General features: G+C 36.3%; 1 protein-coding gene across 1 annotated transcript in view; it reads right to left on the reverse strand.

Moving 5' to 3' along the window:
• PCDH15 (protocadherin related 15) overlaps nucleotides 1-22,232 on the reverse strand; it is a 791,018-nt gene that overhangs the window by 318,198 nt on the left and 450,588 nt on the right. Inside the window, exon 10 of the mRNA XM_026454840.1 lies at nucleotides 2,780-2,892. Coding sequence (XP_026310625.1) covers nucleotides 2,780-2,892 — 113 coding nt within the window. The remainder of the gene's footprint in view (nucleotides 1-2,779; nucleotides 2,893-22,232) is intronic.

Consider the following 22,232-nt stretch of genomic DNA (forward strand, 5'->3'; position numbering starts at 1 on the left):
TGTGCTTTCATATTTTTACATCATAGGTAGTTTTTATTTTATGAGTATAGTGATCAAATAACTTATACAAACTGGGACATTCAAAAGAGCAAGAGAGGTATTATGAATAATTACACAAAGACAACAGACATAAACATGTACTGTCCTGGGTAAACCAAATCTATGATTCTTGTTCACAGTGTATATCACATTTTAAAGTATGCTTAAATGATTACAATTATATAACATTTAGGATAGTGTTTTGGAATGGAACAAACTTTTTCAGTTGCATATTTTAATCTTTTCAGATTCTAAAGTTTGTGAACTATTCCACTTTGTCTTCCAAGTTTCACCTTTACATTTTTATTTGTCAGCATGCTGAATAAATCACTGGGAGAAATAGAGGAACAAATGAACATGATAAATCTCTAATTCATAGCACTCACCAGCTGTTAAATACACACATAACTTTTTAAAGCAGAATTCTTCTTCAAAATGTAGGAGACGATACTTCACTTTATTTTTTCTCTGCTTTTGAAACATAAATTGGGATCTAGTCCAACAAAAACTTTTAGGGCCAATGAAAAAATGAAGTATTATTAAAGTAAAAAGAGAGAGAGAGAGAGAGAAGAAATTGAAAGATTTACTGTAGAGGAGAACTGCGAGATTGTAACATTTCAATAGTCCCCTGAACAACGCCACAATACTCAGTTATTATTCAAGCAGGTGGCACATTATTATTACAGTTAGATACCTTGGCTTATTATGCCCTTGACCTCACACAAAACATAGTAATTTGAATCTAATAATGTCTGTTAAAACCTCTATTAATAAAAGAAAGTGTTATTAAGACAAAAAAGTCTGTGACCTATTATAATTGCTTTTTTTTTTTTCTGTAATTGATGGACTGAGTTACACTGTACTCAGGTACACCAGGACAGCTGAATTCAATAATAAAGGAAAATAACTGATTTTTGGTTTCACATGTGGCAGTTTGGAAACAGTGCTTTGTCAAAGTTCTTAATTCCCATAAAAAGCAGCACCACAAGACTCCAGGGAGATCCACAATAGAAAATCAGTACACATTGTGGAGTTTTATATACTCTCATAACAATTAACATAGTCAATGTAAGAAAGTGAATCTCATGCATGGAATTTAATACAATCGGTTAAAGTGGTGTTTTTTGTTGAATAACTCCCAAACCCTTAATAAATGAAATCCCAGGAAACTGCAGTCACCCTTCAGGCTCCCTCCGTGGTCTGGCTCTATACCTCATTTCCCTGTTAACTGCTTGTGGCCTGTGCATTATGTTTCCAAGCTTTTACTTCTGCACCTCCTTATGTTCAAACATATTCCCTACTTTTATTCATTGGCCATACTCTTTCAATCCAGCAACATTTAGCTTGGGGTGATCTCCAGAAAATCTTCCATGAGTTTCCAGATTAATTTAAATGTCCCTATTCCGTGTGTCGTTACCATTCTTTACATGTCTTCCTCTTAGCATTTGATGTATTATATCTGATTTATTTCATTATATGACTGTTTCCCTTTCTAGGCTATAAGCTTTTTCAAGGACAAGGATTGCTGAATAAACACAGGTTCTGTGCTAAAGACATATCTATTAATTGTTAACCAGACAACCATTTCTAAGTATGTGCATATTTGTGAAGTGAAAAGAGCATGGCTTCAGTGTATATAAAACTAAGTTGAATCTCAACTCTGCCCCTTATTAGTAATTAAATCTAAGGTAATCACTTACCTTATCTGAACTTTAGTTTCCACATTTTGTGCAAATGAGAGTAATACTAAAGTTGTGGCAACAATTCAATGAAAAATGCACATAAAGCAGCTTAAACAATGTTCATTCTCAGTAAGCTTCCTTACCTTACTTCCTTTTCGTTTAATATGTTTACATTTTTCAAAAGGTAAGAAAAATACCATTGGGATGCATTTCTAGAGGTTTTTTTGCATACTTAAATATGAGAAAGTTGTGTACTATATACAAAACTTATGCTGAATCTTTGCTTTTGCCTTTTGTTGTACTTACAATGCCCAAATTTTCCCAGTCCTCATCTCTGCCTGGCAAATTCCTGTTTTTCCTTCACTGCTTAGATTAAATCTCACCATCTCAATGAAGTCCATCAAAATTAATTAGAAGAATATCTGCATTTTTATAGTATCTATTTAATGATTATATTAAAATACAGATATACTATTAAACCAAAAGTGAAATGCCAAATAGATTAACTTAGCTTCAAAATTATTTCAGGTCAAAGATCATCTTTCAATATAAAGAAAACAATGAGATGTGTATTGAATGCATCTTTGGATAGGCAAGACCTTTTATTTTTATGTTGGAAAAATCGGCATTAAAAACACAAAAACACATTAAAATAAAATTAACTAATAAAAATGAAAACAAAATTAAAATAACAGATATAAATCAAGCACATTTTAGATGTCTTAATTGGTCATGTTTTTGTGGTAGAACGATAATTCTTTTTAGTAGAAAAAAAATGTGAGAAGACGTAATGAATTGTGTAGAATTGTATACACTTAACCAAGGCATTGGTTACATATAAGAATATTTAGTATTTTATCCCATAGTACTATAAAAAGTTATTTTAGAGAAAAGCAATGCCATATATTAAAACTGGACTTCACATTTTTTTAACAAGAATTGGTTGCTGTCCACATTAATTTTAATTTTATAACATAAAACTGCCTACAGTAGCCTCTACAAATTTATCTGATTAGCAGTTCATAAACACAAGGAAATAAGATATTAGCTTAATTTACCTTAATAACCAAATCAAATTTCTGGTGAAAGTCTCTGTTGACTGGCTCCAGGAGACTAAGTTCTGCTGTCCTAGGATGCATATGGAAAAACCGTGGGTAATCCTCAGGAGTCCCTGGAAGACATTGAGATTTCAGTACATAATTGAGAACAATAAGTAATATGTGTATCTGCTTCATCTATTTCCTTTCATTAACTGAGGAACAAAGTTACAATTTCATTACTAAATTAAGTTTCAAAATTATGCAGTCCAGGGAAAGCAGACACAAATGTGGTGTTTAGTTATTCATAATTAGTGTATCAGTAAGAAAATGGAAATATTTGTTTGGATGATTTTTGAAGTTTTTTTTTCTTAAGAGGGCTCTAATTAATTTGAAACTTCATCACATGAAAATAGATATTAAGTGGAGGGAGAGTACATTTTTGATTATGAAATTTTATTTTAATGGTGCATATATCTTAATTATAGCTCTTTGGTCTTTCAACATATATTGTAATAAACTATTAGTAATTTGTACCAAATAGTGAGATACTTGGAAATTAATATGAACATATTTTGTTTCATATATTATTTCTTAAGATTAATATCAAGCTAATTATATTAACCATAGTAAATTAAATATAGGTTCTGATGATACTCTTAATGTCTAGACAGGGTATTTATTTATTTATTTATTTATGAGATGTAGCCTTGCTGTGTCACCCAGGCTGGAGTGCAGTGGCTTGATCTCAGCTCATTGAAACCTCTGCTTCCCTCGTTCAAGTGGTTCCCCTGCCTCAGTCCCCGAATAGCTGTGATTATAGGCGTGAGCCACCATGTCTGACTATTTTTTGTATTTTTAGTAGAGACAGGGATTTGCCACTTTGGCCAGACTGGTGACGTCCGGTGATATGCCCGCCTCAGCTTCCCAAAGTGCTAGAATTAAAGGTGTGAGCCACCACGCCTAGCCAAGATGGTATTTCTTAATGTATTTTAATAATCAAAATACATTTCTTCATGAAGAAATTTCTTCTAATTGTATAATCTTCCTTTGTGTACTGCAACATTCTTTTCCCAAAGTGAAGAAGTCAAATCATAAAACTGTATAGTATACACATTTGTAAAATTAATAACCATAAGAGTAAAATAATATAGCTTCCAATTACAGAAACCTACTCTGTGCTAAATGCTTTATATAAATAATCACCAATAACTCTGTAAATCATTTACATTTTACAGATGATGACTTGGGAGACTGGGGAGATTAAAAGATGTATTTAAGTTAAAGGGACGATCTGAAACAGAGCTTTCATTAAAAATCCAGACTGCCAGATGTTCCAACATATCCAAAAATGGGCTTCTTGTTACTACTTATTTGCCTCAACTCTGAGACAAGAAGGGAAATTCTCCTGGGCAGTAAATGAGGGGAAAACAAAAAACAGAAACATATTTTACACCATTAAAACCGACTGTAAAATCTACAAATAGTCAAAATTATAGATGAAATGTAACATATGATAAAGGGGTTATATAGGAGTTACATTCTTCATGGAATATACATGAGTAAACCCCAAATGAAGAAGATATTCATAATAAATAATAAAAAAAGGACATTAGTCATAGATGTGGATGAATTTTACTCTAACGTGAGAGTAGGTAAACCTTTCCTAACTACGGCTCAAAGTCAAGAAGTCATGAAGAAAAAGAGAGATAAGTTTAATGATATTGCAAAATTGCATGGTGAGACACAATAAAAAAGTAAAACCACAAGTGACAAACTGAGAAAATACCTGAAATTTATGTAGAGACAAAATGTTCATATTGCTAATATATGTAGACAGAGTTACAAATTAGCTAAAAAGAGGGCTAGTGAGGGATTTAAAAAGTGTAGGGCTGGCTGGGCACGGTGGCTCACGTCTGTAATCCTAGCACTTTAGGAGGCTGAGGTGGGCGGATCATCTGAGGTTAAGAGTGTGAGACCAGCCTGGCCAACATGGTGAAAAGCTGTCTCTACTAAGACTACAAAAATTAGGTGGGCGTGATGGTGTGTCTGTAATCCCAGCTACTTAAGGAAGCTGAGACAGGAGAAACACTTGAACCTGGGAGAGGCGGAGGTTACGTGAGCTGAGATTGTGCCACTGTACTCCAGCCTGTGTGACAGAACCAAACTCTGTCACAAAACAAAACAAAACAAAACAAAAAAGTTTGGGGCTAAAGATACAACTGTTCACAGAAAGAGGAAGGCAAATGACTCTTGATCATAAGCGAAGTTAAGCAAAGTTAAGCAAAGATGCTTATCTCTATACATAAGAAGGAAACTAAATTAATCCTACATTACGATTTCATTAGCTGCTTATGTTAGCAATTGTCCCAGTTGGACACTGTACTCTGTTGGTGAGCCCACGGGAAAACAGACACTTTGGACACGGGTGGTGTTAATATGAGTGTTATAAAATTTATGAAGGAGAGTATGGCATAAGCTATCAAAATGATATTAATGTTTGCTTTTTAAACCATAAATCCCACATCTGGACATTTTCCCATTTATAATAATGGAAGATAAATGACCACCTAAATATACATCAATAGTGGTCTGGGTAAATAAGTGGTGATACATCCTAAAGCAGATGATAATTCAAATGTAATGATAAGTGATATGCATCTTTACCTATTACTATGGAATTATTTTCAGCTATATTAAGTAAAAAAAGCAATTTGGAAATAAGGGCCGATAATATACTAACTTTTAAGAAGCATACATATGCATATTTACAAAGGAATACATATACACGTTAAAAAATCAAAGATAGACTGTAACATAAAAAATTGTTGTTTACAAGAAATAGAGGGAATACGTGGAGAGGATAGACGTTGAAACTAAATCTCATTAACTATATCACATTTTTTAAATTTTAGAGCTACATATGTTACATATTATTTTAAAACTAAATTCAAGGACTTCTCTAAAAATAAAATAAAATAATTCAATTTAAATGTATATTCAGTTGTTGGCATAAGCACAAACAAAAAGAACTATCCCAGGTGAATTTTAAAATTAGTATTGACATCACACCCACTGTGTAAAATAGCTGAAGTACCAAGGAAATTATAAAACACAAAAAGTTAAACTATCTACAGTAATCATATTGGTGGTATGTTGTGATTCTAAGATAGTTATAGGAGTATTTTACAATAAATTAAATAAGTACATTATTATGTGGCATTCTAATTCTATTCTTTTCAGTATTGAAAGCTGGATTCTTGGCAGGGGATGATAAAGAGATAGAAATTAAAAATTAAAGAAGTAAAATAGAAAATCTATGGTTTTGATTTTGAATTGGCAGTGGAAGTTTAAACTCAGGTTGTAGTTTATCTTAAGAAACATAATGCATACAACATAGCTCTGAATGCTGAAACACAGAACTAAATATAATGGCCATTAAAGAAGCAATGAATATTTCTAATGATCAGACTATGGTTTTGAAATACTATTTACTAATAAAAGCAGTTAAGATTTCTGAGAGAGAGCTGATTTCAGGTCCAGGGCACAAAAATCAACAAATGGCTGTGAAACACCTGCTCACACCAAGTAGCAAGAAAGAATTCCAAGACTACTAAACTGATGTGAAAAGTTTTCAGGAGCCAAAAGGTGTTTTTTAGCTAAAGATAAGGCAATTTGAGCATCAATAAGGATAATATCAGTAATGATTTGGAACAGATCAAATATGTTTAAATTCATAAGTTTATGGCAGTGTTGCAAAATAACATATTGATCACTTTTGGAGCATGTTAGAGAAATATTTTGAAAATTAGTAAATAAGAAAACATAGCATGCTTTTTCCATATGATCTTAGCATGGGGTAAACAAATAAATGATTAAAAAGTGTCTGATTAAGAAATAATTTCAGCTAATAATTTAAGAAGAGTAATAATATCAGAGTGCCATCATTTTACAACCCCTCATAAATGAATGGATCATGGCATTGAGCACCAAATGCTGCTAATATCACAAAAAAGAGATAAAGCCACATATATACCTCTCAATAGAATAATTAATTCAATATGATCTGCTATGGCCTGAGTTGTCCCCCTCACCATTAAAATGTTATGTTGAAGCCCTTACTCCCAGTGTGACTATTACAGAGAGATAGAGCCTTTTAAGAAGGTAACCAGACTAAATGAGTTTATATGGGTGGGCTCTTAAATCTGATGGGACTGGTGTTCTCTTTGTCTCTCTTTCTCTCTCTTCCCTCTCTCTCTGTCCAAGGGTACACAGAGGAAAGGCTATGTGAAGACAAAAGAAAGCAGCCAGAGAAGCTTCATCAAAAACTAACCACGAAAGTACCTTGATCTCAGGCCTCCAGACTCCAGAACTGTGAGAAAACACCTTACTATTGCTTAAGCTACTAAGTCTAGTGTGTTTTTTAATGGCAGCCCAAGCAGGCTATTATACCATCTATGAAACAGTTTTGAGAAAACCCAACAAAGAAACAAACAAAAAATGTTATTTGATTAAGTGTCAAAATTTATAGGAAACATATGGGACAGAGTAACACGTAAAGTTAAACCAAGGAAAGTACAATCAAGATGATGAGAAACTCCATAATATAAACAACTTGACTTCTCAATAAATGAATCACAAGAAAACAATTTAAAAATAAATGGGCCGGGCGTGGTGGCTCAAGCCTGTAATCCCAGCACTTTGGGAGGCCGAGACGGGCGGATCACGAGGTCAGGAGATCGAGACCATCCGGGCTAACACGGTGAAACCCCGTCTCTACTAAAAAATACAAAAAGGCGCCTATAGTCCCAGCTACTCGGGAGGCTGAGGCAGGAGAATGGCGTGAACCTGGGAGGCGGAGGTTGCAGTGAGCTGAGATCCGGCCACTGCACTCCAGCCTGGGTGACAGTGAGACTCCATCTCAAAAAAAAAAAAAAATTAAAAATAAATAAATAAATAAATAAATGAATAAATAAATAAATAAATGGAAAGAAAACCACTGTAGATTAAAAGAGACTTAGGGCCGGGCACATTGGCTCATGCCTGTAAACCCAGCACTTTGGGAGGCTGAGGCAGGCGGATCACGAGGTCAGGAGATCAAGACCATCCTGGCTAACACGGTGAAACCCAGTCTCTACTAAAAATACAAAAAAAATTAGCCGGGCATGGTGGCGGGCACCTGTAGTCCCAGCTACTTGGGAGGCTGAGGCAGGAGAATGGTGTGAACCCAGAGGCAGAGCTTGCAATGAGCCAAGATCCCACCACTTCTCTCCAGCCTGGGGAACAGAACAAGACTCTGACTCAAGAAAAAAAAAGAGAGACTTAGGAGAAATATCAATCCCAACATGTGAATTTACATGAATTCGAGTTTTCTGTAGGATAAAGAAGAAAATGCTACATGATTATCTTCATATATTTAAAATGTAGAATTTTTATTACACATGTGTTATCAAGAAAGTATCACCATGATTAAGACAGTAAGCCTATCCATAATTGCCAGAAATTTCCTTATGACAACATTTCGTTTCCCCATTCATATCTCTCACTCTATGCAAACACTGATCACTTTCTGTCAGCAAAATAGGAATGGAATCATTTATACAGTATATATTCTTTTTTTTTTTTCTGTTTGAAGCAGAGTTTTGCTCTTTCTCCTAGTCTGGAGTGCAATGGTGCTGTCTCGGCTCACTGCAACTTCTGCCTCCTGAATTCAAGCGATTCTCCTGCCTCAACCTCCTGTGTAGCTGAGATTTCAGGTGCCTGCCACCACGCCCAGCTAATTTTTGTATTTTTAGTAGAGATGGGGTTTCACCGTGTTGGCCAGGCTGGTCTCAAACTCCTGCCCTCAGGTGATCCACTGGCCTCAGCCTCCCAACGGGGTGGGATTACAGGCATGAGCCACCCTGCCCGGCCTTACAGTATATATTCTTTTCTTAGGTGTGTCTGGCTTCTTTCGATTGGCATAATGATTGTGAAGTCCATGTTGTTTCGTTTATCAATAGTTTATTTATTTCTATTGCCTAGGTGTTATTCTGCTGTATGGATATACTACAATTCATTTATCTATTCACATGTTGATGAACACTTGAGTTGCCTCCAGTCACAAATAAAGCTGCTATGAACTTTCTTGTATACATCTCTGAATGAATCTCTGCTTTCATTTATCTTGAGTAAATATCTAAGAGTGTAATGGCTAGGCTATGTGATATGTGTACGTCTAAATGTTGTATTAAGAATTTTTGGGCCAGGTGCAGTGGCTCACGCCTGTAATCCCAGCTCTTTGGGAGGCCAAGGTGGGCGGATCACGAGGTCAAGAGATTGAAATCATGCTGGCCAAAATGGTGAAAACTCATTTCTACTAAAAATACAAAAATTAGTTGGGCGTGGTGGTGCGTGCCTGTAGTCCCAGCTCCTTGGGAGGCTGAGGCACGAGAATCACTTGAACCCAGGAGGCAGAGGTTGCGGTGAGCCGAAATCATGCCATTGCACAAAGCCAGACTCTGTCTCAAAAGATAAAAAAACAAAAGAATTTTGGGGCAGGTAGCAAGTCTATTAATTTTCAGTTATGTATACGTTTGTGTGGTTAATACCACAATCAGGATATAGAATGGTTTTATGATGAAATAACTACTTTGTGTATTCCAACACCAAAGTTTAATCCTTCGCAACCACTGATTTGTTCACCACCACCATACTCTCATTTTTATGAGAATGATATTTAGATGGAATTGTATAGTATAAAGATTTGGAGATTGGCTTCTTTCAACTCAGTATAAAGCATGAGAGATTCATCCAAGTTGCTATGTATCGATAATATCATATTTTCATTGTTCAGTAATGTTTAACTTATAAAGAAATTGCCAAACTATTTTTCCAATGTGCGTATACCATTTTACATTCTTACCAACAATGTATGGGCATTTCAGATCCCCCACATTTTCACCAACACTTGATATTGTCAGTCTTTTTAAAATTTTGGCCATTCTGGTGTGTATGTAGTGATATTCATTGAGGTATTAGTTTGCATTTCCCAATTAGCTAATGATATTGAGCAACTTTTCACATTCTTATTTTTTTTGGAAATCTGTAATAATTTGTTAAACCTTTTTGCCATTTTATAATTGTCTCATTTTTATTAAATTGTGTTTTCACATATTCCCCAAACAAGTCACTTGTTGGATACATTTTGCAAATATATTCTCCTTTTCTGTCAGTTGCTTTTTCAGTCTATTATCAGTGTCTTTTGAAGAGCAAACGCATTTTTACTTTGATGAAGTCAAATTTTAAATTTTTTCTTTTATAGATTTGCATTTGTTATATTTAATAAATTGTTGCCAGTTGGGTGCAGTGACTCACACCTGTAATCCCAGCATTTTGGGAGGCCAAGGTCGGGGGATCACCTGAGGTCAGGAGTTCAAAACTAGCCTGACCAACATGGAGAAATCCTGTGTCTACTAAAAATACAGAATTAGCCAGGTGTGGTGGCACATGCCGCTAATCATAGGTACTTTGGAGGCTGAGGCAGGAGAATTGCTTGAACCTGGGAGGTAGAGGTTGTGGTGAGCCGAGGTTGCACCATTGCACTCCAGTCTGGGCAACAAGAGCAAAACTCCATCTTCAAACAAACAAACAAAAAAAATTGTTGCCAACCCTAAGTGCATAAAAAGTTTTTACCAATATTATCTTGTAGATGTTTTATAGTTTTAGCTCTTACATTATATAGAAAGTCTTTCAAGTTGGTTTTTGCACATAGTGTGAGGTATGGATTACAGTTTATTTGTTTACATATGGCTGTCCAAATTGTTCTGCAATGTTGATTGTAAAGATTAACTTTTCCTTCTTTTAATTGCCTTTTGCTTCATATTATCTTTAAAGTGTTTATACCTTAACAGTTTTTTCTCATAGCTGTATTTGCCCATCATTTATTAGCATAGAACTTCTGATTCCATACATACAGTAAATGGAAGGAAGTGTGGATGCCTGACCTAAACTATATAATTATCACTTCATCTTTCAACAATTTTTATTTAGAGCAAAGAATCAGAAGATGGATGTACAATCTGTACCACAAAAATAATGGGCATCTAGAGGAAAGGCCCTCTAATCCCTCATCTTGAAATTCCTGTTTCTGCTTCTTAAAATGTTATCGTTTTTGATAGTTCCTTGAATTCTGGAAGAAATCAAAGTCCTTTCAATGAATTTCCTTTACCGCCAAGATGAACTTAAGTTCACCTCTGTAATTTTTACCCAAAGAGTCCCATTCAGGAAAACATTTGTTTTAAATACTTGATATATTTGAAAATGTGCATCTAATATACTTCAAAGGAGCACTACCTCAAAAAATACAGTATCAAATTTTTCCCTTCCCCACTGAAAATGCATATCTTTACATATAAAATTAGTAACCTGATTAACACAAAAATAAAAGAGAACACTGTCTTCTGGGTGCCATGAAGATTTGTGATAATTCCTCAAATTTCCACATTATAGATATATAGAAATTATGGTCAGTTTCAATAAAATACTGCTTATGAAAAGACCCACAATTTCCTTTGGTAGAACAAAAACAATTATAACATGTAACTTTTTTCCAGGTAATTTTTTGGGGAAAACCTTTTAATGACCCATGAATGCTGAATACCCAGCAGAAGTCAAGGTATTGAAATGTAAAAACATTGTACAAGAATAGAAATACCTGTCTAAGTTCAAGGACCCTACAGAATCCCTTATTTATCCCACTTAGAAAATGTAATATCAACTCTACTTAGCAAAACTTAATTCATCTAAAAATATAGCTGTTTCTGAACCATCTCCAAAGGGTTTTATTTTTTTAGTTATTCCTTTATTTGATCTTGGGACTAATTATATTAATATTCCATTCCTCTGCATCTGCTACCCCTTTTATGTAACTAGAATTTCATTGATAATTTTAACCATTATTTTCATCTATGCCCTAATAACACATTTGTTTTTGTATCAAGTAATCCCTAGTTTCAAATGTATACTAGAAATATTACCTCTAATTTTCATTATTTTCTTCCATTAATTTTAACTTTACCACTTTTTCTTTTCAGCTACTACGTTTTCTTAGTGCGTTCTTTGATAATTATAAATGCAAAAAGTAAACTACCTTTGTCCTGCTTTTATATCTTCCAAAAATCTTCAGTTCTAAATCTATCTCCTTTGCAAAACTTATTTGTCAGCTGTTTGTTATAAATAACAAACTTCATTTTCTTATCCAAAGCGTTTTTAATAACTGTGTAATAGCCACCAAACTAATTCAAATAAAATTTTACATATTATTAAGGAGAACTAAAATTCTTATATTAGTAGCCAATATCTCAACTTCAAAAAATTTTATCAAAGATTTTATTGGGTTGCTTTTCCTATGCATATTTATGACAATGCTTCTGAGAGTATAGTTCAGGTATACCCACACTAGAAAGACCAAGATCTTGTCCCAGATCTTCTGAATCAGAAGCTCTGAAAAGGGAGGTCAAGAGAAAGCACTTCGAATAATCTCACTGAATTCTTGTAGCCTTTAAAGTTTGAAAGTCACCTCTTCATGGTACATGATACGTTCATATCTATTTTTTAAACATATCAATAATTACAAAATTCAGTAACTATGTTATTGCTAATAGTACCACCATTTTTTCTGACTATGTGGCTTCAAATCCCCAAGTTACTTTTACTAGCCAATTTTCTATACATTTTCCAAGTGATTCTTTCTTACCTTAGAAAGTCTCTCTGATGTGTTTCTTTGTCATAGTCCTAATCTCTTACCTTACTCAGAACTTTGTTATTTCATACTTGTACCACAGTGATAGCCTACTAATATCTTCTGGCATTCCATTCCCTTATAATAACTGAAGGAAACTTTCTAAAATGCTATTTTTATTGTCCAATCATCTAGACAAAATTTTTCCTATTGTGTACTGTGGTAACCCCTAAAATCATATTGAGAAAAAAAAGTATAAATGTATTTTTCTTTATTGATTGATTCAATTTACATATAGTGAAATGCACAGATCTTAATCTTTAATATTTTAGGGGCATAGACCCATGTTATTACTACTCCTATTCAGACTTTAATTTTATATTTATCTTTAAATAAAATAATACAAAAGTAAGCTTAGCTAATTCTTTATATACTGACTGACAGTATGTCTCTGTATGTTTGAGAGACAAGCAAGGAATCTTGAGGGAGATGTGGCAAGTATACAGTGTGAAGGGATAAGCAGCAGTGTATTATTCAGATTTCTTTAGGGAAACAAAACAAATAGGCTATAAGGACATGTTAGTACTGACAGTGAGAAAGAGAGAGAGAGAGATTCTCTCAATCAATTGGCTGATTGGTTATGGGAATTTGTTGTATTAGTCCATTTTCACACTGCCGAAAAGACATACCCAAGACTGTGCAATTTACAAAAGCAAAAGATTTAACTGGAACTTACAGTTCCACGTGGCTGGGGAAGCCTCAAAATCATGGTGGCTGGGCAAGCCTCAAAATCATGGTGGGAGGCAAGGAGAAGCAAGTCACTTCTTACACGGATGGCAGCAGGCAAAGAGAGAGAGAGAGAGCTTCTACAGGGGAACTCCTCTTTTTAAAACCATCAGACCTCTTGAGACTATTCACTGTCCTGAGAATAGCAGGGGAAAGACTTGCCCCCATTATTCAATTATCTCCCACATCATCCCTCCCACAACATGCGGGAGTTCAAGATGAGATCTATGGCTAGGCGCAGTGGCTCATGCCTATAATCTCAGCACTTTGGGAGGCTGAGATGGGTGGATCACCTGTGTCAGGAGTTTGAGATCAGCCTGCATAGCATAATGAGATCCCATCTCTAGGTGAGATTTGGCTGGGACACAGCCAAACCATATCATTCTGCACCTGCCCTCTCCCAAATTTCATATCCCCACACTTCAAAATAAATCATGCCTTCTCAATAGTCCTCCAAAGTGTTAACTCATTTCAGCATTAACTCAGAAGTCCACAGTCCAAAGTCTCACTGGAGACAAGGCAAGTTCCTTCTACCTATGCATCTGTAAAATCAAAAGCAGGTTAGTAACTTTCTAGATACAGTGGGGATACAGGCATCAGGTAAATACGGCCATTCCACATGGGAAAAATTGGCCAAAACACAGGGACTACAGCCCCCAAGTCCAAAATCCAGCAGATAAGTCAAATCTTCAAGCTCTGAAATGATCTCCTTTGACTCTATTTCTCACATCCAGGTGACACTGATGTAAGTGGTGTGCTTCCACAGCCTTGGACAACTCCACCCCTATTGTTTTGCAAAGTGTAGCCCCCTCCTGGCTGCTTGCATGGGCTGGTGTTGGGTGTCTGTGGTTTTTCCAGATGTACTTTCAAGCTGTTGGTGGATCTACCATTCTGGGTTCTGTAGGACAGTGGCCATCTTCTCACAGCTCCTCTAGGTGATGCCCCAGTAGGGACTCTGTGTGGAAGCTCTGACCCTAAGTTTCCCTCCTGCACTGCACTAGCAGAGGTTCTTCATGAGAGCCCTGCCACTGAAGCAAACTTCTGCCTTGACATACAAGGCATTTCCACACATCTTCTGAAATCTAGGTGGAGCTTCCCAAACCTCAATTCTTGACTTCTCTGCATTCACAGGCTCAATACTATGTGGCAGCTGCTGAAGCTTGTGGCTTGCAACTTCTGAAGGCAGGGCCCCAACTCTATGTTGGTCCCTTTCAGCCATAGCTGGAGCAGTTGTGACACAGGAAAACAAGTTCCAAGGCTGCACACAGCACGGGGATCATGGGCGCAGCCCACAAAACCATCTTTTCTCCCCCAGGCCTCCAGGCTGATGGTGGGGGGGTGCTGTCATCAAGACCTCTGACATACCCTGCAGACATTTGTCCCATTATCTTCAGGATTAACATACAGCTCCTGGTTACTTATGCAAATTTCTGTAGCCAGCTTGAATTTATCCTCAGAAAATGGGATTTTCTTTTCTATCAAATTATCAAGCTCTAAATTTTTTGTTCTTTTATGCCATTTCCCCAATAAAACTGAATGCCTTTAACAGCACCCAAGTCACCTCTTGAATGCTTTGTTACTTAGAAATTTCTTCCACCAGATACCCTCAATCATCTCTCTCAAGTTCAAAGTTCCATAAATCTCTAGGGCAGGGGCAAAATGCTGCCAGTCTCTTTGCTAAAACACAGCAAGAACCACCTTTGCTCCAGTTACCAACAAGTTCCTCATCTCCATCTGAGACCACCTCAGCCTGGATTTCATCATTAATATCATTATCAGCATTTTGGTCAAAGTCATTCAGTAAGTCTCTAGAGAGCTCCAAACTTTCCCACATCTTCATGTCTTCTACTGAGCCCTGTGAACTGTTCCAATCTCTGCCTGTTACCCAGTTCCAAAGTCATTTCCACATTTTTGGGTCTATTTTCAGCAACACTCAACTTCTGTTACCAATTTACTATATTAGTTCATTTTCACACTGCTGATAAAGACATACCAGAGACTAGGCAATTTACAAAAGGAAAAGGTTTAACTGGACTTACAGTTCTACATGACTAGGGAAGCCTCACAATCATGGTGGAAGGCAAGGAAGAGCAAGTCACATCTTACATGGATGGCAGCAGGCAAAGAGAGAGAGCCCTTGTGCAGGGGAACTCCTCTTTTTGAAAATATCATCAGATCTTGTGAGACTTATTCACTATCACAATAACAGCACAGGAAAGACTTGTCCCCATTATTCAATTTCCTCCCACCTTGTCCCTCCTACAACATGTGGGAATTCAAAATGAGATTTGGGTGGTGACACAGCCAAGCCATATCATTTGTTATGAATGCTAAGACCATCTACCATCTGAAAATTAGAGAACCAGAAAAATCGGTGGTGCATTTTTTGCTAGGTCCAGAGGCCTAAGAACCAGGGGAGCCACTGGTATAAGTCTCAGAATCTGAAAGCCTGAGAACTAAGCACTCTAATGTTTGATGGCAGGAGAAGATGGAAGTTCCAGTTCAAGAAGAGAGAACTCACCCTTCCTCTGTCTTTTTGTTCTATTCAGGCCCTCAATGGACTGGATGATGCTTGCCCATATTGGCGAGAGCAGATCTTCTTCACTCAGTCGTCTGATTCTAATATTAGTGTCTTTTTGAAACAATCTCTTAGACCCAGAAATAATGTTTTGCCAGCTCTTTCTATGTGCCTTAAACCAGTCATGCTGACACATAAAAGTAAGCATCACAAGCAGCATTCTCTCTTGTTTGTTTGCTTTCAATACATTGCAATGACTTTTAGTTTACATTTGGCCAGGTAAAGGGATCTGTATTTTACAGTATTAATTTTACACCAAACTAAAGCTCAAAAAATGAAGAAATAGCTGAGAAATATGTCCGCAAATAAACCTGAGATTAAAGGTAACATTAATGATGTGTGCAGAAGTGAACACCAACAGAGATGGAAAAATCACTTTCCATTCCTCTGCTAAAACAGTTTAATCAGTCATGTTATTACTGACCATGGTCAAAACCATGGTGATCCAGGCAGACCGTAAATAAAGTCAGACTGGCAATTTTGATGTAATTAATACAATCTTTTATAACGTTGACTTATATGTAATACAATTAATCATTTTGTATGTGATATCTGAACATTGAAACTTTAATGACTAATAAAATACATGTATAATTCATAAATATTAAGAGTGTGTACTCTAAAATTTTTTTTTAACTCATGGGATGAAGGATCAGAAAAATTATGTATTCGTTATAAAATGTAGCTATCATTAACAATGATATGGTTTCGGCTGTGGCCCCACCGAAATCTCATCTTGAATTGTAACTCCCACAGTTCCCGCATCTCATGGAAGGAACCTTGTGGGAGGTAATTGAATCATGAAAGTGGGTCTTTCCCGTAGTCTTCTCGTGAAAGTGAGTAGATCTCACAAGATGTGATGGTATTAAAAAGGGGAGTTTCCATTCACAAGCTCTCTTTTCTTGTTTTGCCATGTGAGACATGCCATTAACCTTCTGCCATGATGGTGAGGCCTTCCCAGCCATGTGTAACTGTAAGTCCGTTAAACGTCTTTCTTTTGTAAATTGCGTAGTCTCAGGTATGTCTTTATCAGAAGCATGAAAAATGGAATAATAAACTAACATCCACACACAATCTTGACTAAACTTACATCTTTAAGTTCAGAGCTACACTTTATGAACCTTCTCATCTCCTTGAATTACTTGAATTAGATCTTAGATGGAAAACATTTGTTGTTTCCTAACAAGTAAAATACTCTTTTATTCCTCTCACCTTAAATCTGGACAGGAATTGCTCTTGCTTTGACCAATATATGATGGTGGATTATTTCTACTGAATCAGTTCTGGAATCAGGCCTTCAGAAGTTTGTAGCTTTCACTTTTGCCTTCTTAAAAGTCAGGTGCACATGTGATTAAACAGACTATTTTAAATAAATTCTATAAAGAATATTTTCTTTAAAAAATAATTTCCAAAATGTAGAAGTACAGTAAAATTAGAAGAAGCATTCTGGAGAATGGTAAGGCATGAGGAAAAATGCACCTCAGGGGTATATTTACAGTTATATAATGTTTGAAAAACCACATGTGCTCAGCTATAAGTGTTCAGTTAAAAGAACTCAGTTGTGTAGCACGAGGATGATGAAACAAAAGAAAATATAAACAAAAAATAAGAAAGCAAAAAAAGATACAAAGAAAAAATATGGACTCTTTCTGATAACTGTGAAATATGAAATACATAATAGAAGAAATTTAAGACCCAGGAACATTTTCATCCCTTCTCAATGTGATATATGCATTGAGGAATGGATAAAAAATATGTCTTTCTCTTCATATTTCCAATATGAGTATACTGTATACCTGGCCATGAAAGTGCTAATACTTGATAATACCTACCAGAGTTAATGAAGGTTTATTAAAAAAAATTAAACCAAGGTTTCTGGCTCTGGTATCGCCATTCTTAATGCGTGGCACCAACATTTTAGTTGCCAGAATATTAACAATATTATTATAATCATACTTTGAAAAATAAGAAAAAATACTGTTAACAATATTATAATATTTATAGTTTAGTATGTATCATATACATCATATATATGATATTTAATACATATTACTTTTCACACATTAGGTGCTCATACAAAAGTACCTAATATTACAAGCTACTGTTACAAGCTAAAGTCAGCAAACTTTCTTATATTATTAGAAATAAATACATATTGTATGATATCATTATTAATGACAGTGCTGAAACAGTGCTTGATAGCTATTAGCATTTACATTAAAAATGGTAAGACTCGATAACATAAGTAGAAGCAGAAATTTCATCTACATATATGATTAAGGGGTCCACAGATTATGCTTTTCTTTCAGAGACCTTCATGGCAGCCTCTTCCATCACAGGCCTTGAGGCTTAGGAGGAAAGGATGGTTTTGTGGGCCAGGCCCATGGCTGCACTGCCCTATGCAACCTCAGGACACTGGTCCCTGCCTCCAGCCATTCCATCTCTAGCCATGCCTACATGGTCCCCAGATATATCTCAGGCCTCTGCTTCAGAGCATGCAAGCCATAAGCCTTGGCAGCTTCTATGTGATGTTAAACCTGTGGATACACAGAGGACAAGAGTTGAGGCTTGGAAGCCTCCGCTTACATTTCAAAGGATGCATGGAAATGTCTGGATGTCCAGGCAGAAGTCTTCTGCAGGGGTGGAGCCCTCATGGAAGACCTCTACCAGGGCACCGTGGAAGGGAAATGTGAGGTGGGAGCCCCCACACAGAGTTCCCACTGGGGCACTGCCTAGTGGAGCTGTGAGAAGAAGGCAACTATTCTTCAGACCCCAGAATGGTAGATTCACTGATAGCTTGCACTGTGCACCTGGAAAAGCCACAAGCACTAAACACCAGCCCACGAAAGCAGACAACAGGGCTGTACTGTGCAAAGTCATAGAGGCAGAAATGTGCAAGGCCTTGGGAGCCAACCCCTTGCATCAGTGTGGCCTGGATATGAGACATGAAGTCAAAGGAGATTATTTTGGAGATTTAAGATTTAATGACTGCTCTCTTGGGTTTTGGATTTCCATGGGAACTGTGGCACCTTTGCTTTGGCTGATTTCTCCTTTTTTGGAATGGATGTATTCACCCAATACCTGTATTCCCATTATATCTTGTAAGATTTTTTCAGTCTCATAGGTGGAAGGGACTTGCCTTGTCTCAGATGAGACTTTGGACTGTGGACTTCTGAGTTAATTCTGAAATCAGTTAAGACTTGGGGGACTGTTGAGAAAGGATTATTGTATTTTGCAATGTGAAAAGGACATGAGATTTCAGAGGGGCCAGTGGTTTCATGATATAGCTTGGATTTGTTTCCCCACCAAAATCTCATGTTAAATTGTAATCTCCAATGTAGGAGGAGGGACCTAGTAGGAGGTGATTGAATCATGGGGAAACATTTCCCCCTTGCTCTTCTGATAACAGTGGTGACAGTGAGTGAATTCTCACAAGATCTGTTTGTTTAAAAGTGTGTAGCACCATCCTTTCTCTCTCCTGCTCTGGCTATGTAAGATGTGCCAATTTCCCCTTCACCTTCAGCCATGATTGAAAGTTTCTTGAGGCCACTTAAACCTATTTATCTTTATAAATTACCCAGTAACAGGTAGTTCTTTATAGCGGTGCAAGAACGGACTAACAGAGAAGGGTTATTAAATATTCTCTAATGGTAGAATTTACCAGTAAAGCATCTATCTGATGCAGAATTCTCCTTTGTGGGAAGATCTTTTTGATTACTAAGTCAGTCTATTTACTTGTTATCAGTCTGCCCCAATTTTTTATTTTTTCTGAGGTCAATTTGAATAGTTTGCCTCCAGGAATTTGTCCATTGCATCTAGTTTGTCTAGTTGGCATACGTTGTATATAATATTCCCTGATAACATTTTTTTATTCCTGTAAGCTAAATAGAAGGTCCTCTCTTTCATTCCAAGTTAGTAAATTGCATCTTATTTCTTTTATTCCTGGTCAGTCTAGCTAGAGATTTGTCAATTATGTTTATGATTTCAAAGAATTGATTTTGGCTTCATTTTTTACCTCTACTGTTTTCCTAATCCCTCTTTTATTATTTTCCACTGAAGTCTCTATTATTTCTATTGTATTGTTTTGTTTTGTTTTGTTTTGTTTTTCAGAGTCACCTACAACCTCCTCCATCACCCAGGCTGGAGTGAGATGGTGTGATCATGGCTCACTGCAGCCTTGACTTCCTGGACCCAGTGATTCTCACACCATAGCCTCCTTAGTAGCTGAGGCCACAGGTGCACACCACCGGGCTAATTTTTGTATTTTGGTAGGGATGGGGTTTCTCTATATTACCCAGACTGGTCTCAAACTCCGGAGCTCAAGCAATCCACCTACCTCAGCCCCCCAAATATTGGAAATATAGGCATGAGCCACCACAGCTGACCTCTCTTCTGCTCTTCTTCTTTAGTTTGCTTAACCTTTTCCAATGTCTTTGTGATAAAGATTACATTGTTGATTAGAGATTAAAATACAAGTTATAATGTATTTTTATTTGTCTCAAAGTATTTTTCTGATTTTTTAAATTTCTTCCTTGAGTCACTGATACAATTTAAGAATATTGTATAATTACCACACACTTGTGAATTTCCAAAGTTTCCTTCATTATTAATTTCTAATTTCATTCCATTTTTGTCAGAGAATACAGTTTGTATTATTTCAATCATTTTCAATTTAATGATATTGGTTTTATGGCCTAACATGATCTACACTGAAGAACATTCTAGGCGCACTTGAGAAGAATACTTATTCTGCTGTTGGGGGTAGAGTGTTTTAAAGATATATCTTTTAGGTCTGGCTGCTTTATGGAGTTTTTCTATCTTGACCCTTACTGACTACATTTGCAGAGTTTCAAGGTCAGCCAGAGTTGACAGCTTAGGGCCTTTCCAAGTGTTTCCTGAGTATATATAGTTTGCTCTTGTCTTTTTAGATTCCCAGAAATATATTAAACTTTTATAAACTCCCTATGAACATCATTCTCTAGCTTTTCCTTTAAAGACTTTTGGCTAGTCAATAATTCTGCCATTGACGATCATGACAGTAGGACCATTGAAATAGGCTGACAACAGTCCTTGGATGACTTTGTCATAGACACCAACATCCATATCCTCATATATAGTAAACAAGAGACTGTCTATAACAAATGTAAGCAGGAGAGGAGCCCTCCATGTGGTAACTTAACATGAGCTTGGAGAAACACATATATTCAGAAATATTTGGATGGATTTAAGGAAAATTAAGAGTTTTGACAAAGTACATGAAGTCAGAGTTATGGACATTCTCTTCTGTGTGTGTGTGTGTGTGTTGTGTTGTGTCTGGTTTTTGTTTTTGTGTTTCCATTTGTACCAGACTGATGTGACTTAGGTAACATGTCTTATTTTCCTTCCTAATGGTAATAACAATGTCAACCAAAATGTATTGAGCATTAAGTTTTTTTCCGGGCATTATTATGTACAATTACAATGTATTGGATCAAATTCTCACAACCCTTTTGTACAAAGATCTATTTTTGTTAAATCTATATTAAAGAAGAATAATCTGGTCAGGTAGTGACCCACGCCTGTAATCCCAGCACTCTGGGAGGCTAAGGCAGGAGGATCACTTGAGCCCAGGAGGTCGAAGCTTCAGGGAGCTATGATTGTGCCACTACACTCCAGTCTGGGTGACAGAGTAAGACACTGTCTCAAAAGAAGAAAAAAGAAGGACTAATTTCAGGTAAAGAGGGGCTAAATAACTCAACTAAAATTATAAGTCTAGTGTGAGTTAAAGTCATGATTTTTAACATGGATGGTACAATTTCCAGAGGCTATGCTCTCAACCCCTACAATTCACAATTCACTTCCTTCTAAAAATGTAAATAGTGTAAAGGGATATTATTCATTTACCTTAGCTGTGAGAGCAAATAATTGTAAGAGTTTATATCCATTGTTTGGGACAATTCATTATCCTACAGTTGTAGGCTGATGAAACTTTCCATCACTGTGTCACTTTTCTGTTAATTTTTTTTTCATTGACTCCTCATTTCACTCAGAGAAAAATGCAAAGTACATAAATAACATACAAGGCTCTCTAGTTTCTGCTTTCTTCTTATCTGTCACCTTTCTACTTTTACCTCACTCACTTCTTTCCAATACGTCTGGCCCCCTTGTTGTTTCTGATACCCACCTGGCAAGCTTCAGTTTTGATCTCTGCCTAGAAACTCTTCCCAGTGATGTCAACCTGAATAACTTCCTCAGCCTCTGTAAGTTTTTGTGAATAGTTTAGCTTTTGATGATGCAAGTACTGATGATACTACTTAATACTGCAACTTCTACTACAGTCCTTCTCTGCTCTTCCAATCCCATTCATATGATCGATTTTCCCCATAGCATTCACACTTTTCTACCTTTGA

This window comes from Piliocolobus tephrosceles, chromosome 9 (assembly GCF_002776525.5).
Source record: "Piliocolobus tephrosceles isolate RC106 chromosome 9, ASM277652v3, whole genome shotgun sequence".
Classification (NCBI taxonomy): Eukaryota; Metazoa; Chordata; class Mammalia; order Primates; family Cercopithecidae; genus Piliocolobus; species Piliocolobus tephrosceles.